Source organism: Monodon monoceros, unplaced genomic scaffold (assembly GCF_005190385.1).
Source record: "Monodon monoceros isolate NGI ecotype Baffin Bay Population unplaced genomic scaffold, NGI_Narwhal_1 Super_Scaffold_21, whole genome shotgun sequence".
NCBI classification, from domain to species: Eukaryota; Metazoa; Chordata; class Mammalia; order Artiodactyla; family Monodontidae; genus Monodon; species Monodon monoceros.
In genome coordinates, this window is record NW_021703778.1 from 133,588,507 (window position 1) to 133,606,893 (window position 18,387).

The following is an 18,387-nucleotide window of genomic DNA, read 5'->3' on the forward strand; positions in this document are numbered from 1 at the left end:
TGTGTGTCAGCTTTTCTTCTGCCTCTATAATGACACTTGTGATTGCATTTAGAGACCCCAGTATAACCCCAGATATTCTCCACCAACCCCCCCAATCAGAAGTTTCTTAAGTTAATCACATCTACACAGACCTCTTTTTTCCAAATGAGGTAATGTTTACGTGATTAAGGCCTGATGTCTTTGGGAGCCATTATTCAGTCTACTACAGGTACTGCTACTTTGGGATGAGGTGGCCACATTAGTGAAAGATCAGATTAGAGTAAATCCTCATGGATTGTATGCTGTTACAATCACAGGTATTGTCCTCTTTACCAAATGATGCAAACTCAGATGCCATGGTGGAAAAGTGGATGAAATGGTCTAGATATGGTCAGTAAGGAGTAGTGGGGACTCTGGAGAATGCATGTTGCTTGGGGAGAGGAACTAACAATATATGTGAAGGTCAAATTCAGGCTACCAATTTGTAGTCTTAGTTGGTAGCTGCTTTTTTCTTTTTTCCTTCTTTAAAAGTTGACTTTTCTGTAGTAAAATAATCTTATTTATCTAATAATCATCATCTTGGTATTGAGAATAAGTTTTTAAATGGGAATTCATTAGCATGATTTTAGACTAAAGTATTAATTTACTAATGTCATTTATATAGGTATTCCTAAAATTTTAATCTTCTCACTTAATTTCTTACACATTTCTCAGAACAATTACCTTGTTAATTAATCAAGGTTGATTATTTATCAGTAAGGAAAGTTAGATATTAAGCTAAAGGACTTGTCCAAAGTCTCATATTGGATAGATCTGTAACTTTTAAGTCTTATGAAAGATTTTTTGTTTGTTTTTTGATTTATATGTGCTTTGCTGTTGATGTGAGAATAATTCTAAAGACATGAGAGTGTCTCCCTAGTGTTAACTTGGATAATTGGGCCACTTCCCAAGTTCTTTTACTTTATATATTGGGATTTTGTTTTTCTAGATCAGTATTTTTAAGAAGGTTATCTTTCTGTAATGTTATTAAAAAGTTAAACTAATGACAAGTCTTAGAGATGAAATTAATAGTTTTAAAACATAATAGATGTTTGCTTGTTTGGAATTTTTTCTTGAATTTTCCATAAAGTATGAGTATATGCTTTGAGTCCTTATATATCTTTTTTTTTTTGAGTCCTTATATATCTTAAAATGTCTTTCCCCCTATACACATGAATAATAGTTTGGATGATTATGTAATTAATCTTAACTCTTAGAACTCTGTTTATTCTCTACTTTAGTAGTCAGTTTTATAGTTGGCAATGGCTGATACTAATTTGATACTCTTTCCTCTGAAGATTACCCAAGATTTTCCTAGAAGCTTATGTTATAGGTTTTTTTTTTCTTTTCCTTGAATTTTTTCAGTTGTGGGTGAATAGGGGTGGGTTTTTAGCAATTAATCCTCCTAGATATTCAGTGAGCTTTGTAAGTTTGAAGACTTCTACTGAGGGAAAAATTTCTTTCTTTGATTATAGCTTCTCTGTTTTGTCCATCAGAAAGTCTTATTTTTTTATGTTTATATTTATTCCCTGGGTGTACTCATTCTGTTACCAAATTTTTAATACTTGCATCTGCTTTTTCTTTGAAGCTAATTCATTCAGCAAGTGTTTATTGAAGGTCTGCTGTGCTAGGGGAATCCCGAGTATTCAAAGGAGGCTCTCCAGAAGACCTGATACTTGAGTTAATAATCTGAAGAATGAGTATGAATTGGGTAGAGTAAGAGAGGAAGGAATAGCTTTTTATAGAGGAAGTGGCATTTGTTTATGTTATTTGGAGGAAGGGGACATGACAAGTACTAGGTACTGTAAGAAAGCCCTTACAGTTGGAGTAGAGAATGTTATTGGGGCGGCACATTATGAAGCAAGGTAAGTCTGGAGAAGTTTGATGGGCGCCTGACTACTCAGGGCTTTCATGTGAGCCATATTAAGCAGTTCATTATCCCCCCAAAGAGAGGAAAGCCATTGAATGACTTTTAGTATAGAAGTGATACAGTGAAATTTGTATTATATTATCTTTTTTCTTCTGGTTTTATTGAGATATAATTGACATACAGCACTGTGTAAGTTTAAGGTATACAGCATAATGATTTGACCTACATACATCATGAAATGATTACCACAGTAAATTTAGTTGAACATGTGTCATCTCATGTAGGTACAAAAAAAATTTTTTTTCTTGTGATGAGAACTCTTAGGATTTACTATCTTAAAAACATAAATATAGCATACAGCAGTGTTAATTAGTCACATTGTACCTTACATCCCTAGTACTTATTTATCTTGTAACTGTTAAGGTTGTACCATTTAACTACCTTCATTTAATTCCCTTTCACACCACCCCTGGTAACCACAAATCTGATCTCTTTTTCTGTGAGTTTGTTTTTTGGGTTTTTTGTTTTCTTTGAAGTATAATTGATCTGCAACACTATGTTAGTTGCTGGTGCACAACATAGTGACTTGATATTTCTGTAGATTACAAAATGATCACTGATATTTGTATTTTGAAAAGTTTACTAAGGTTGCAGTTTGTAGAATGAATTGGAGGGAGGCCAGCATGCATGTGAAGAGACAAAATAGGAGGCTGGTATAGAATAATGCATTGAAAGATGATGGTAGCTTGAAGACTGTGGTGTTAGAGAAAAAACTGGGCAGATTTGAGAATACTTAAGAAGTAGAATCCATGGAACTTGATGTTGGGCTGATGGGAGATAAAGTAGAAAGAGGTATCAAAGATATGTCCTTGGTTTCTATTCACTTTGATGAATGATGGTGCCATTCACTGGCAAAAGCCATGAAAGAAAAAAAAAAAGAAGAAGAAAAAACGATATGAAAGAGTACCTTGGGAGCTAGCATAGAGTGAGAAGAGGGCCTAGGTCTAAGCCTTGAATGCTAATATTTAATGGCTTGAGAGATGAGGATGGGCCTGCAAATAAGACAAGGATGGAAAAGCTAGGGTAGGAGGAAAGCTAGGAGTGTGTAGCATCTTGAAAAGCCAATGGGAAGAGTGTTTCAAGGAGTATTGTGTTGAGTGCTGCTCTGAGCAGTCAGTCAGACAAGGGCCAAAATGTCCATTGGGTTAAGCTTGGACGAGCTTGTTTTGATGGAATGGCCAGACAACAGTTCGGAGCATTAACACTTTTTTTAAAAGACTTTGAACTGTAGGGGAAAGAAAGAGGCAGGAGGTAGCTAGAGGGGAATGAGTCACCTAAAGACTTTTTTTTTTTTTTTTTTTTGCCGTACACGGGCCTGTCACCGCTGTGGCCTCTCCCGTTGCGGAGCACAGGCTCCGTACGCGCAGGCTCAGCGGCCATGGCTCACGGGCCCAGCTGCTCCGCGGCATGTGGGATCCTCCCGGACCGGGGCAGGAACCAGCGTCTCCTGCATCGGCAGGCGGACTCTCAACCACTGCGCCACCAGGGAAGCCCTAAAGACGTATTTTTAATGGATGACATTTGAGTGTCTTTAAAAGTTGTACTCCAATAGAAAGGGGGAGGTTGAATATAAAGGAGTGAAAGAGGATAGTAATGTTATTATTCCTGGGAAGACATATAAATTGTGTAAGATTCCTTTGAAGCATGGGCTCCAAAGCTCTAACAGAGGGATTTAACTTAAGTGAGAGGACAGAGAGTACTCTGTTATAACAGAAAGGTATGAGGATAGGATGGGTACCAACATGGGTGGGTTTGTATGTTTGGAATCAAGATGAGGAAAGACCTGAGTTCTAAAAGAATTCCTCAAAGTGATCTCATTTATTGTTTTGTTTTGTTTATTGTTTTAACTGTGGTATCTATTTGGCTATTCATTGTCTCTTTTGAAAATTTTAGTTCAGTAATTGTTTTTCATTTCCATGAACCTACTTTCAGAGTGGTTTGTTTGCTTTTTTTGTTTTTGCTTTGGTTGACAGCTTGCAGTTGTTTCATTCATTCAGTGTCATCTCATAAATTGATGGGTGTTTTCTAGTTTGGAGCTAATGAATACTGAGCTCACCCACCCACCCCCAATCCCCACCTTTAATTTCTGAATCTTTAAAAATACATCCTCTTAGTTTTCTCTGCTCATTATTATATTTTATTTAGCTCGTGTATTTGAAATTGGCATTGCCAGAAATTGCAGTTAGTTCACTGTTGTTTTCTATGAGTCTCGCACAAAAAATAAAAGTTGGATTTCTTGCTTTTCTTCCTTTTCTCTTCTTCTTTACCTTTCCTTCCCTCCTCTTTTTTTTGGTCATTCACCTTTGGTAGTTTAGAACACAAATTATGTAGAGTAGGCAGAGGAAGAAATGACACTAAAAGAAGTTTCTGCTTTCTTCGGTGACCATCTTCCATGCCTCTCTGCCTTGTGTGTTGTCTTTTTAAAAGTCTACATTTTTAGATTTCCATTACTTCATTTGCAGATACACAGGATGGCTTGTGTAGGAGAATTAGAGTGTTAGTCCAGAAACCTAGGTCCTTTTCTCAGGCTTAGTGCTGAACTAGCTTTTTGACCTTGGGCAAGTCATTCTGTTTCTCTGTACCGTCTCATTTGTAAAATAGGTTTAGACAGATCATTTCTACATTTTGGCTCTGATTATTTATACAAGTTATCAAAATCAAATTTGTACATATAAATGTGTGACTATTTTTGTAATGATTAGAAATTTCAGACTCCAAATGGGAGAAAAATTACCCAAGATTGATCTTTTTTTTCTCCTCAAATTGTATTAAATTTTGTTCATGTGCTTATGTATCATTACCATAGATAACTTTGAGATGGTTGCCTTGGATTACAAAATATAATTTATGAATTACCATGTTTCATAGCTTGGGAAGTTAAAAGTAGTTTATGTAGCCTAGATTATCCTTTGCACAGAGATGTGGCCACAAGGACTTTGTGCATCTTCTCTGAACCCCGTCTATGCAATAAATTGCTTAGTATTCTATTGTTCAGTAAGTGTGCATTCCAGAGGTCAGCTGACCATTTGTTCTCATCTTTGACAGTCTATTCATACATAAGCATTAGTGGGCAATGTAGGCTATACCAAAGGTTTGGTAGTAGTAGAGAGTTCACTCCTCACTGCAAATGACTTCAATGTTGCCATGTTATACACTGCTACCAGTGCTGCTAACTGGTATTCCATTTTTTCCCTTTTCCCCCAAGAAGCTTCAAGTCTCTCTTGCTATATAGTTTCTTCCCTCTGGATTTCCCCCAACCTTTAGATTTCTTATTTCTTATGGAGGTCTAGTCCAGATTTTCCTCCCCAGTTTTTATAATCAAACCTATCTCAGTGCTCATCAAACAAAAGTTAGCAGCATCTACCCTCCTTCAAATGCTTGTTTAGCAGTGATCTTTTGTTATGTTGAGTATATCTTTTGATCCTTAACCCCTTACTTACATATCTGATCAAAGTAGTGTTTCTCAGAAAAAGTAGGGCTTGCTGTAAGAACAATTCTGATATCAATTACTAAGAGAATATAATTTTCTCAACATTGTTTACATAGTCTATTTTGTCCTCTGTTAATGGAGCACCAGGGCATTCTGTATTATACTGTGTGTCCATAGGTAAACAGAAAAGAACCCTGTAGTGTTTTAGTCTTCAATTTTTTACTAAAGGACTCTGCCAGAATTGTCAGTTTAATAACTCTTGTTTCATGGCTAATATGGTGCTTAGGGATCTTAACAGTGGAATGAATATATAGAGCTTTTTTTTAACTTGGGATAATTCTGAGTGGATTAAACCAAATGACCAGGTTCAAGACTCTTCATTATGATTGTGAGATCGGTTTTACTTAATAAAAGGCAGTCGCTGAACTTTAATGAATACTTCCTGACTCAGCCTTAGGATTTTTCAATTTGGGAGTTTGTTGGGTTTTAAAAGACAAAAATGGTCACCAAATTTTCTGATTATATCAAAGATGAGTTCAGTCTTATGATTGTCATAGTACTTTGTATTGAAATGTTCAGATTCTCTGATAATGCTAGTGTTGTGGTGAGACCCAGCATGTGCTCAGAGTAGATTTAACACTAGGTGAGAACTAGAATTTCTCTCAGAAACCAACTTAAACTTTCATGGGCAAACTGAATCGCCTTGGGATTTACTGTTTGTAGATACATGCCAATTTAATAACTTGACTAAATAAAATACTCTTTAGTAGTCCACTTATGGAAACTAACTATGTATTTTTTAAAAGTAAAAATTATTTACTTATAGGTACTTACAGTATGTCATAGTACTTATAAGTATGACATATTTATAAGTACTATGTCATAGTATTTATAAGTAAATAGTTTCTGATAGCTATTATTTTTACATAACTATCTGCTGTATTTTGTAGCTGTAGTTGGCTGCTTCACCAGGCTTCTACAAATTATTCAGAATCCCAGGAGGTAAGATTTCTGAATCACCTATTTTCAGTATGTAAAAGTCCAGACACAAAATTATTTGCCCTTGACTATATTTTTGCATTTGCAGTAGAGCTGGACCTAAAATTTTATCAGATGATTGACTTGGTTTGTTACATTTTTATATTTCTAATATATATTTTTCAAAAGTTGGGGTGTTTTTTTTTAGAAAGCATACCCTGTTTATCTTCAAAGAATTATTTGTTTGGTAGTTTCATATCTATATCTATCTATCTATATCTAGATAGATAGATAGATAGATAGATATGTCTCTGGAAAATAACTACTGGACTTTTCTATAAAAGGGAGAGGGAGAGTAAGATCCCTGTTAGGTAATATCAGAATCTAGATGTGTTGTGTATGTGGGAATGTAGTCATAATTAAATAGTTTCCATTTGCTGAGTTCCTCATGTTTGCTCTGCTCTATGTGGCTACTTTGCAGCCATTACCTCATTTAAACTTTGCAGCAACATTCAGAAGTACGTATTAATATATGCCCATTATACAGATGACGAATGCTAGATTGGTGGTATCAAGTGTCTTAAGTATACAGTTGTCCCTCAGTATTTGCAGGGATTGGTTCCAGGAGCCCCCATGGATACCAGAATGTGTGGATGCTCAAGTCCCTTCTATAAAATAGCATAGTACGGTGAATATGGTGGGCCCTCCATATCCAAACCCGAAGATATGGAGGGCTGACTGTAACACCTCCCACCTCCCCTTTAGCCTAGCTAAAGGAGTTGAGGTACAGAGATGAGGCAACTTGCTGTTGACCTTCAGCAGATGACTTAACCTCACCATGGCTTCATCATCTTCTATCTACCTATCTATCTAGGCTTTCCATCTAATCTTTACAACAGATACACAGATGCCTAGATTCCAACCCTACTGTGGAAATTCTGGTTTTTTTAATCTTAACTTTTCAAAAGGTCCACAGATAATTCTTTTGTACAGCCATGACTGAGACCATTGCTGTAGTAGTAAATGGTGCTTTAGAGCCAGGCAGGCTTGAATTAGAGACCTGACTCCCCTCAACTTGTCTGATGAGTGACGTTGGCCAAGTTCTTTAGTCACACTAAAGTTCATCTATAAATTGAAGATAATATTATTACCTACTTTAGAGTGTTGTTGAGAATGACTTCAGGTAACAGTTGTAAAACACTTATCAGTGATTTAGAATTCATCTTAAACATTGTCTGCTATTAAGGTATCATTACTATTGTATCTTTTGTCCAATCAAAACACTCACCCTTGCCATATTATGTATCAACTTGGTGTCAGAAAGGTAATTTGATGAATACCACCATAAGGAATGAATAATGGCTAGTTTTCATTATTTAACCTCCATTAGTGGAATTGTAATAGGACACAGACAAGTAGGCAGGAGATCATTTTATCATACCAATCAGCCAGACTTCTCTGCTGTGTATTAGTTTGGCCCTTGTAGGATAGAGAAGGAGGGAGAGGTTGCTGGGAAACTATTTCCTTTCTGAGTTGTTTTTCTTCTTCCTTTCTCTCTCCCAGCTTCTTCTCAGAGCTTAGCATCATCAATCCCCTAATCTCCTAAGTGCATCCTGATTTACCTGGGTACTTTTCCCCACCCCTTCCCATCTCACCTTAACCTCCATTAAATCTCATTGTATCCTTCTTTCAGATTGCATTAAATTGTGGCTCATTTGATCACTTGGACCCCAAGTCTCTACATTCTAGGCCATTACTCTAGTAAAGGCCAACTGTCTTCCTGCCTTGTGTAAGCTCATTCCAGACCAAGGGTTTTAGCTTTTGATTATTGAGAAAGGATTAGATTAGCTAAGCTTTCAGGCTTGTCCACAGTGCTGTCCTAGACCTTTTGATCTCCTTTTCTGTTTATACCAAATGGTTATAGAGTACCATATGATGATACGTGTTATTACCACTAGATTAGGTTACAGTAGATGAATTTTATTATATCTACATATGACAGTCTTTGTTATATGTATGTATAATTGCTTTGCAACTTGAAAATTGAGGCTGAACCACTTACAGGTATCTAATAACTTATTGGCTTTTCAGAGACTGAAAAACCAATGGAAAAGGTAGAATTTGAGCTAGACGTTAGATGGGTATACTTATTTCTATAAGTAAGGAGGAAAGACTTAAGGGAAGGAGCATGCAAATTTGAATCATTGTGAATAGATCGTTTTCTACTTTTTCAGAGAGTTGATGTAGTAGGAATAAAACTAGATATTTGGAATCAAACTTTGGAAAATCCTGAATGTTCAACTAAGATGTTTGAATTAGTAGGCTTTTGGTATGTCCTGTGAATTCATTTATTTGTTTTTTCTTGATTAATATATACATACAACTTAGTTCTGAGATTTCCTAAGAGATTCACATATTCAATGCATCCTTAACCACTTGACATGGTTCATGTAAGCTGATGGCCACTGCCAAGTCTCTTTTCTATTTCAAGTACTTGTTCCTTGGGGAGAGTGTCAGATCAGCTACTTTTATCATGATGCTTACTTCTCTCTGCCTGTTGTACATTCTGAGCTGTGCCTGAACAGCCTTTCCCCCAATTCTTCCTTGTTAATCATCAGGTTCCAAGTCAGCAGTGAGTGTCTGCTTATCACAAGAGTTGTGAATTCTTATTTAAAGCTTTCTTGGTATTTCCTTCTCTCTTAAAAAGGTTGTTGGATATGTAGTTTGTTTATAAGATAGCTATTAACTTTCCTGTTTCTCTTCCTTTGCAGACCTAGAGGATCAAGACATAATGGGAGCATTTTTAGACAAACCAAAGATGGAAAAACATAATGCCCAGGGGCAGGGTAATGGGTTGCGATATGGGCTAAGCAGCATGCAAGGCTGGCGAGTTGAAATGGAGGACGCACATACGGCTGTGATCGGTTTGCCAAGTGGACTTGAAACATGGTCATTCTTTGCTGTGTATGATGGGCATGCTGGTTCTCAGGTTGCCAAATACTGCTGTGAGCATTTGTTAGATCACATCACCAATAACCAGGATTTTAAAGGGTCTACAGGAGCACCTTCTGTGGAAAATGTAAAGAATGGAATCAGAACAGGTTTTCTGGAGATTGATGAACATATGAGAGTTATGTCAGAGAAGAAACATGGTGCTGATAGAAGTGGGTCAACAGCTGTGGGTGTCTTAATTTCTCCTCAACATACTTATTTCATTAACTGTGGAGACTCAAGAGGTTTACTTTGTAGGAACAGGAAAGTTTACTTCTTCACACAAGATCACAAACCAAGTAATCCTCTGGAAAAAGAACGAATTCAGAATGCAGGTGGTTCTGTAATGATTCAACGTGTGAATGGCTCTCTGGCTGTGTCAAGGGCCCTTGGAGACTTCGATTACAAATGTGTCCATGGAAAAGGTCCTACAGAGCAGCTTGTGTCACCAGAGCCTGAAGTCCATGATATTGAAAGATCTGAAGAAGATGATCAGTTCATTATTCTTGCATGTGATGGTATTTGGGATGTCATGGGAAATGAAGAGCTCTGTGATTTTGTAAGATCCAGACTTGAAGTCACTGATGACCTTGAGAAAGTTTGCAATGAAGTAGTCGACACCTGTTTGTATAAGGTAGCTAGACTTTTTTTTTTAGATGAAATGATTTTATGTCATCTTAATTACTACTCTAGTATATAATCATCTTAGAACCTATAGTACTCAGAAATAAGTTTTTGGTACAATTGCAGGATACTTTTCATCAATTATGAAAATAACATAGGAATACTTCTTAGAAATAAATTACACGGTTACCAAAAATGCAAGGGTTATAATCTGAATTTTTAGTAACCATGACTACTTGAGCTTTTTACTATTGTGGAATTTTATCAAAGGTAAAAGACTGTATCATGTTTTAAAAAAGGGAATGGGGAGGGTTAAGCCTCAGTGTCTATATATGAAAAGCATTTTAGAATTTTAATATTTTATTTTTACCATGTGATATCTCAGTACATTTATGGAAATACTTTGACACTATGGTCTAATGAATCTGTAGCACCAACAGAGGATTTAGTGATCATTTGGTGTGATGTAATAGAAATAGCCTTGGACATGGAGTCAGAAGAACTTGGTATGAGACTGTGTATGACTTCAGGTAAGCTATTTAAATTGTCTGGAAAATCAGTTTCTTTAATTGTATAAAAAAGAGAGAGAAAGAGAGATATTATTACCCTGTCTCATGGGGTTGTCGGAATGATCAAATGGGATCACGTATATAGATGAGCAAGAGAAGGCTCTGCGGACTTAAGAGTCAGACCTAGAATCAAATCTTAACCTCTGTTACTTTTGTACTCTATAGTCTTGAACAAATTGTTCCACCTCTCTCAGCTATTGAATGGAGAAAATAGTATCTAACTCATAAGACTGTTGATGAACTCATGTATACATATGAAGTACCTAGTTTTAGCAGTGTGTGATTGATACATGCTGCTCCCTTTTCTAGAAAAGTTAAAAATGTTACACAATTTACTTCTTTAGTTGCAGCGCTAAGACTAGAATCCAAGTGCTTGACTTAGGTGCAGTGTTCTTTACACCACAGTTCTATTTTGTCAATAATGCTCATTAACTAATTCTTTGTGTTTGTTTGTTTAACAAATGGTGATTTTATAAAACTCTTCTGAGGCTGTATATTTGATGTCCTTTTAAAACTCAGAAATAGAAAGTCAACATAATATTCTTTCTGGTTTTATATGCACAACTGCCAGCTGTACTTAAAATCTTAATTAAAAATCAGGTTTATGTAACATCCAACACATATGTTAAAAAAATCAATAGAGCAACAACTTGGTAGTACACACTATTGTTGTTAATTTCTGAATTTGGGGGGAACCAAACAAGGATGCTTATGTTCTTTGTCCCTTTTAGTATAAAAAAGGGAAAAAGTAGCATTCATTTGTTAGGTTTATTCTGTAGCGCTTGAGAGTTAAATACTTGTTAACTAAATTAAAAGCTGTTTTCTTGAGAGACTTGTTCAGATTCAGATATTAGTAAATTATGACTCAGATTCTACTTTATCTCTTCTGCATTATGCTCTGTTTTAAAAATTGTTCAGTATCTTATCATTTGCCTCATTTTTATATAATTTTCCCCCAATATTTTAAATATTAAATTCTTTGTATTGTTTGCTTAGATTAATGGTATAACTTCAATTTTCCCATATAGGGGAATTAAATACTTCAAATTTTAGAACTCCAATTACTAATAGGAAGAGGAAGTCTGATTTTTGGGGAGGCCAAAATTGATTCAAGTATTTTAATTATAGCATTTTGAATATCTAGGTGCCTTTAAAAACAAATGTACTTCCTAAAAGTTGAACCTTTTTTTTAAATTATGAAAGTTAAAAACTGGTTTATAAACTTTATATATGTAGTTTTATTTCTAATTCCATATTTCTACTTATTATGAAGCAAATTAATTAGCCCCATAATTTATTTTAAATGTAAACTTGTCAAAAAAAAGTAAATTTCTCAAGTATATGTGTAACTACAGATCAAATCATGTTGTAAAGAATATCACTAGAATTTTCTATCTTGTTGAATTGAATGAATGTATGTATGTGTATTTGTGTTAGGTATCACTTCATGTTAAGTAGGCCACCAGTAAATGTTCAGAAATATTTGTTTTATAGAGCTTTAAACTACTACTGCAACAATCATTTTTTTAATCTGTAGTGTTTCTCTCCTGTCTTTTGGAGTATTGGTTATTCTGTATACCATATGTACAATATATGTATTGGGGGGTGCCGCTCCACATGTGCATGTATATTTTTCTCTCCTTAAAAACAATATATGTTTTCACTAGAACAAGTATAATTGGCATGACTGTAAAGGTTCTCAAAGCTTTGAAGAGCAAAAAGAAAACAATATTTTCTCAAACTTTTTTCTTCCCAGGGAAGTCGAGACAACATGAGTGTGATATTGATCTGTTTTCCAAATGCACCCAAAGTATCGCCAGAAGCAGTGAAGAAGGAGGCAGAGTTGGACAAGTACCTGGAAAGCAGAGTAGAAGGTGGATCATTTAACAAAAAATAAGTAGCTTTATTAAAGAAAAACCTCAACATAATCAAACTTTAACATTTTAGCTTTTAGATCTTTACATGCCTTTGACATTTAGTGTACAAAAGTGGGAAAGGGCATTTCTGTAGTAGCTGTTTAGATATTTGTTATTGTCCTATCACAGTTATATTAGAAATAGCAACTCGGATGGCCCAGTACATTCTGTTCAGGATACTTATGTTTAAAAAGGCTAAAGTGTTGTGTGCTTTCAAATTCTTTATGAATTCATTGGCATGAATAATTTTATGCTAGGAAAGTCTAATTTGTGGTTTATTTAATTATAAACAGATTTTTTATGATGGTGATAATTTGAATACCATCTTTCTGTGTAAAGCTGTGTGTATGAATTTAAGGTCTTTGGGACTTTAAAAAAATAACTTGAAGATCATAGCCTGGTTATTAACAACTTTCATGTGCCACAGCTTTTAAAAATTTATTTTAAACTGTTCCAAAGCTTCTTGCCTAAGCCATAAACTGCCTCACCTAGACAACATAAACCTGAATAGAAGACGTACCTGGCATATATCTCTACCTGGCAGAAATACAAATGCTGAATAAAATCAAGAAATAAGTTGGGAATTACAGAAGTATATTTGTCATAATTCTGCAAATTACTTTGAGACAATTAGAAAGGTATTTGTAGCTCAAGTGTAATGCCTTTAAATATTTGAAAAACTTTTAAATGATCATTGATGCAGCTACTATTTGCCATAACTATTAAGTCTCCCCAGAGAATTCCAGTTTACTGCATATATGCAATAAGCACGTAGATTATGCAGTTTCTTTAAGGAGAAAAATTTGACATGCCAATAATAGTGTTAAAATGCATTTTTGGCCCCTAATGTCATTACATTGCACGTTAAAGACCTTTAATAGCATGTAAACATTGATACACTATTATATCCTGCTGTGCCTGCATTATTAAAATTAATATGCACTTTAATTTTGTTTTCTCCCTTTTTGCTGTTTGATACCAATTATAATTAGTCTGATATTAGAATTATGGTTGGTTTTGATTTTTCAGTACTGTCTGGAGCTGCTATTTTGTTTTTATTTCTCTCACCTACTTGATAGTGATATATCTAGTATGTGTATATAGTATTTAGTATTTCATTCACTGGACATACTATTCAATGAGTTTGTTTCCTCACTGTTTCCAAGGGTCTTGGAAATTTTTTGTTTTAAGTGGTTCATTTCAATATAAGTTATCAGTGAGATAAAATATTTAGAATGCTACCAAGTCATAGCACATTGGTTCAAACTGCTGGTTAGTGGAAAAATATGAAACCTGAAGAAGAATATGTATTGGGGTATGTTGATATTTAATTTATTGGCACTTTAACCTGAGTGTACATGTTTTCTTATCAATTTAAAGAAATAATTAGTTTTATTTACTGTGAAATGGGGTCAAATTTTAGAAATGAATTGCTATTTTTTCTCTTTAGTGTGCACTCTTAAGTTTTTGATGCAATTCTAAATAATTGCTTTAGATAAGTAATTTTATGTTACAATATTAAGTTTTATATTGCTTATTATCAAGCAAGAATTGCCACCTGAACAGACTTTACATTAATCCTCAATATTTTTGGTATGTTGAAGTGTTGTTATACTTGTATTGTTCAACTGGAGATTATTATGTCATAAATTAAATACAGTATTATTTACTGAGGTAGATTTGATGAGACTGCATCTAGTTAAATATTACAGTAATTAAAAACCACTACTATATTTAAAAACATAGAAAGAATAGAAAGAATGTAAAACATAGAAAGAATGTAACTATTTGCATTGTAAAAGTTGTTATATATCTTAAAAAGTGATAAATACTGCAATCAGCTTCCAAAACAGGCACTGAATACCTTTTTCTTTTTTTCTTTCTTTAAATACATGCCTTCACTAAATTGCTGTGACCTATTAAACCTCATTTTATTTGCTTTGAATACTTTTGGCTTCTCTGTCCACACCACAGAAAAGGACAAAGGCTTTTTAGCTCTCCTCCTATGATATTCTAAATACTTGACTCTCTAGGGTTGTGAAAAGATTCAGCTCATGATTTAAACCATACCACTTAAGGTTGTGGTCCTTCTAAGCCAGTTTAAGAGGATACTTGTGTCATGTATGTATTTTTATTTGCTACTGACTGCCCAAGCTTTAAAGTTGCTAATTTGGAGATAACTGATAGAATCCCTCAGGCTTGGTGGAGGGGCGGGGGGGGGGGGGGGCAGAATATGTTTATACATGAGTATGTGGAACATAGATATTCTATACATATATATTCCTTAATAAAAGCATTCAGTCTTTTTACAATTCTAATTAAAATGTATAGTCCAAGAGCAATTAAAGGAATATTTCTTAAAATTTCTTTTTCTTTATTTTTTAAAGCACAAAGAATCAAGGCTAGTGTAGTATTAATGGTCAGATAGTTTAAGTGTATTGTCCCATGTGGAATAGGAGATATAACTGTTTTTAAAGTCTTATATTATTTTTTTAAAGAATTTGTCTTCCTGTAATTTTATTCACAATTAAAATATCCTAATTTTTATATTTTAACAAAGGAGATGTATGAAACATCAAATATAGATGATTCAAGGTAATGTTTTTAGACCTGAAACCATCATTGATTGAATTTATCATCAGTGTTCATTTATATTGTATCTAGTTATCTATCCAATAATTGTATTGGCTTAGCAGAGACTGTATGTTAAGTGTATTACAGCTTTAGATTGTGAAATTGTGCAGTTTAGGTCAACATCAAATTCCTTTATTTTTGTACAGCAAATTTCCAGCATTAGAATCATGTAGAATAAATATACTAGATGTTAAAGATTATACAATAAAGGAACTTGGCAAACCAAATCTGAGATCCTTGCTTTTTGTTCAGATTAAAGACTGGTTTAAAAAAAAGCAAAAAATAAAAGATGGTAAAATTTGGCCTTAATCCTCAAAGGACAGTTTGAGCCATTTAAAGAAGTATGGGTAGCAATGTCTGTCTTTTAATATGTGGCTTTAATGATGAATTAATATTTTGAAGCTTGATCAAAGGATGAAAGGTCTTTACATGCATTGTTATTTTCAAAGGTATTTACAAATTGAGAACTAGAATGATCTACAATGATGACAAAGAAAATTTCTTAGTGTAAATAATGGAAAACAAAAAATTGAACATATAACTTACAAATACCCTTGGCATGATCTTACGTTTAGAATAAATATGCTGAAACTCCAGGTAAAGACTTCCTGTACTTAAAGTGAATAGTTTGAGAGCTCTTTAAGTTGTCTGTGCGTAATGGTTGGTATGTTGTGGTATGAATAACAATATGCATCTGCATGGCAACACTGCCGATCATATCACTCTATCCATTTAATAACTGAATGTTTTGAAATTAACCATTTTAAATACAGTTGTATGGTTTATCAAATTTTTTCTTTTTAAAAATTTTGTCCTGAAATTTAGCCTTTTTCCATTCTGTAGGCTTTGTTCAAACAATCAACTAAGGAAATGGTATATATCTATTTATTGCTTAAAGATATTTTAGACAAAAGTTAAGCTGAGAGTGGTGTTCAAGTACATGACCTGTTCTGCACATGCTACTTAAGTATCATTTTGCAAATATAAACATATGTAAATATGATTTGGGTTAGTATATAATCAGTAAATCCCCCATACTTAAAGGTTTTTTTTTTTTCTTTTTTCAAATCTTGAAATTATTTTTTTTTAAAAATCTGTGTACTGTACTTTCAGGGCAAAGTTCAGGAAACATGTTTCCAGTCTAAAGAGAGGAGTTAATCTCCTCAGATGTAATTAGTTGGCATCTTAAGAGGAATATCCTCATTTGTACACACATATCCCTGATTATGGTAATACATTGATTTTAATATGAAAATTTTTCACATTTTTATCTTGTTTATTTTCATTCTTTGAAGTTTCTGGAAAGTATTGTATCTCTTGTATCATTTTGTACGTCCCTTTGTCATCAATTTTCAAAGGTCAATTTGATTTTTATTTTTTTATATAGTTTAGAAAATCTCAGATGTGGTAAATGCCATCTTTAAAAACCTAAGTTATCTTTGTTTCAGTTTTTTTAATTATTATTAAATTTGGATAACACTTACAAAAAAAGTACTTCTGATTCCCAGAAATCATAAAGAAGCAGGGGGAAGGCGTCCCTGACTTAGTCCATGTGATGCGTACATTAGCGAGTGAGAACATCCCCAGCCTCCCACCAGGGGGTGAATTGGCAAGCAAGTAAGTTATATTCTGCGTACTCTTACCATCTATCTCTGTACATGAAAATGTTAGGTGTCCGTTGATCAAATGTGTATTTACCTAATTTCTAAAGTGACTTCAAAATGTTTAAGCTGTGGTTCGGTGTTTTTCAGTATTAATGATATATGGTGCTTACTTAGAATAGGTATCAGAATATCATTGTAACTAATTACACTGAAGGCTGTCTTCAGTGGAGGCTTGGATTACACTGATTGCCTCATATAGCATAAATGAGATAATACAGTGAAAGAAATTTTTAAACTAAATTACATAGTACTACAAAATTCTAAGTGTCATTATTATTCCTACTATTATAATTTGATTTTCTTAATCCCTGGATAACTGAACACCCCATGGATGAGCGTTTTTCTCTTCTTCCATCTGGGCCATTTTTCTGTATCTCTGATTTTCCTAGTGTTTTTGGTTGTTGATGCTGGTTGGTTGGGTTTTGGTGTAAGGCAAGATAGGTAGATGCATTTCTTGCTCTTTTTCTCTTTTCACTTTAGTTCCTAGAACTGTGGGCTAATATGTGTTAGATACTAACTTACATCTTTATAAACTACAGTAGAGACTTTAAGCAATTTTATAATTCAAGGCTTAAAACATTTTTACCTCAGATATCCATGTAATTGACCTACAAAGATATATTGACTAATTTCCTTGATCCTCTACTTGAGCTGTAAGTGTAGCCATGTTCTTTAATCATTTCATGTAATTGTAAAACTTCCTGTTTGAAGGTTTTATTTTTTGGAAATTGTTTCTTCCGATATGATCTGTGAAATGACTGTCTATAAAATTGCTTCAAATCAGTTTTGTAAGTAGGGAGGCTTATAACTTATAAATACCACTACTGATTTTTTAATAAAATATTATACAAAAAGTAATTCCTAGACTTGCCAGGGAAATGTCATATTTGACATTTCAGTTTTAATAGCGCTTTTTTAAAGGGGCATTATGAAAAGCAGAAATTTAATTGTAAAATACCTAAATTATTTTACCATAACAGATATTGAAGTTATTTCTACTTCACAACATTCAGCTCTTAACCAGAATATATTAATATTATATCTTAAGAACTGCATTGTCATTTCTGACTCATAACCACTAAATGCCAGTTCAAACAGAAGTAGCCCATATAGACTGATTTTTTTTCCAAGCCATGACTATTTTGTCTTCTATTAATTGCATTAGTAGAGTGTTACATTCTAGAATAAATTCACCACTACTTTAACAGTGGGGCCCAAATATCTTAAAGTATGGCTCACTTATTGACAGTAAGAAATAGAACTAAAATAATTTAAGTGTATGAGTATCTTTGACATTTTAACGAACACCTGGCTATGAGTTACTAAGCAGTTTTGTGCTCTGAAGAATTAACTTTCTGCATTTTTTTCTAAATTTAGGCGGAATGTTATTGAAGCCGTTTACAATAGACTGAATCCATACAAAAATGATGACACTGTAAGTGGCATTGAGCTCCCTCTGCTTCCCCTTCCCCTCTACTCTAAATGCATATCCTTCCTACCTGTTTTTGCAGAGCTGTTCATTGCACCCATTCTCTTACACACACACCCCTGACTGCTCTGAACTCTGCCAGCACCACAGTTCTAGTGCTTGAGGATATAATCATGGTGAGTGGCCATTTAACTCAAAGAAGAA

At 34.1% G+C, this 18,387-nt stretch overlaps 1 protein-coding gene across 4 annotated transcripts in view; it reads left to right on the forward strand.

Moving 5' to 3' along the window:
• The window catches only part of PPM1A (protein phosphatase, Mg2+/Mn2+ dependent 1A), a 43,850-nt gene that overhangs the window by 23,814 nt on the left and 1,649 nt on the right, over window positions 1-18,387 (forward strand). For 3 of the 4 annotated variants that reach the window (XM_029238916.1, XM_029238915.1, XM_029238914.1), the window contains exons 2-5: window positions 9,128-9,981; window positions 12,297-12,414; window positions 16,599-16,707; window positions 18,132-18,189. In XM_029238916.1, coding sequence (XP_029094749.1) covers window positions 9,148-9,981; window positions 12,297-12,414; window positions 16,599-16,707; window positions 18,132-18,189 — 1,119 coding nt within the window. In that variant the 5' untranslated portion in view covers window positions 9,128-9,147. Of the gene's footprint in view, window positions 1-9,127; window positions 9,982-12,296; window positions 12,642-16,598; window positions 16,708-18,131; window positions 18,190-18,387 lie in introns of those variants that run through there. The other variant, XM_029238918.1, reaches the window with a different exon arrangement.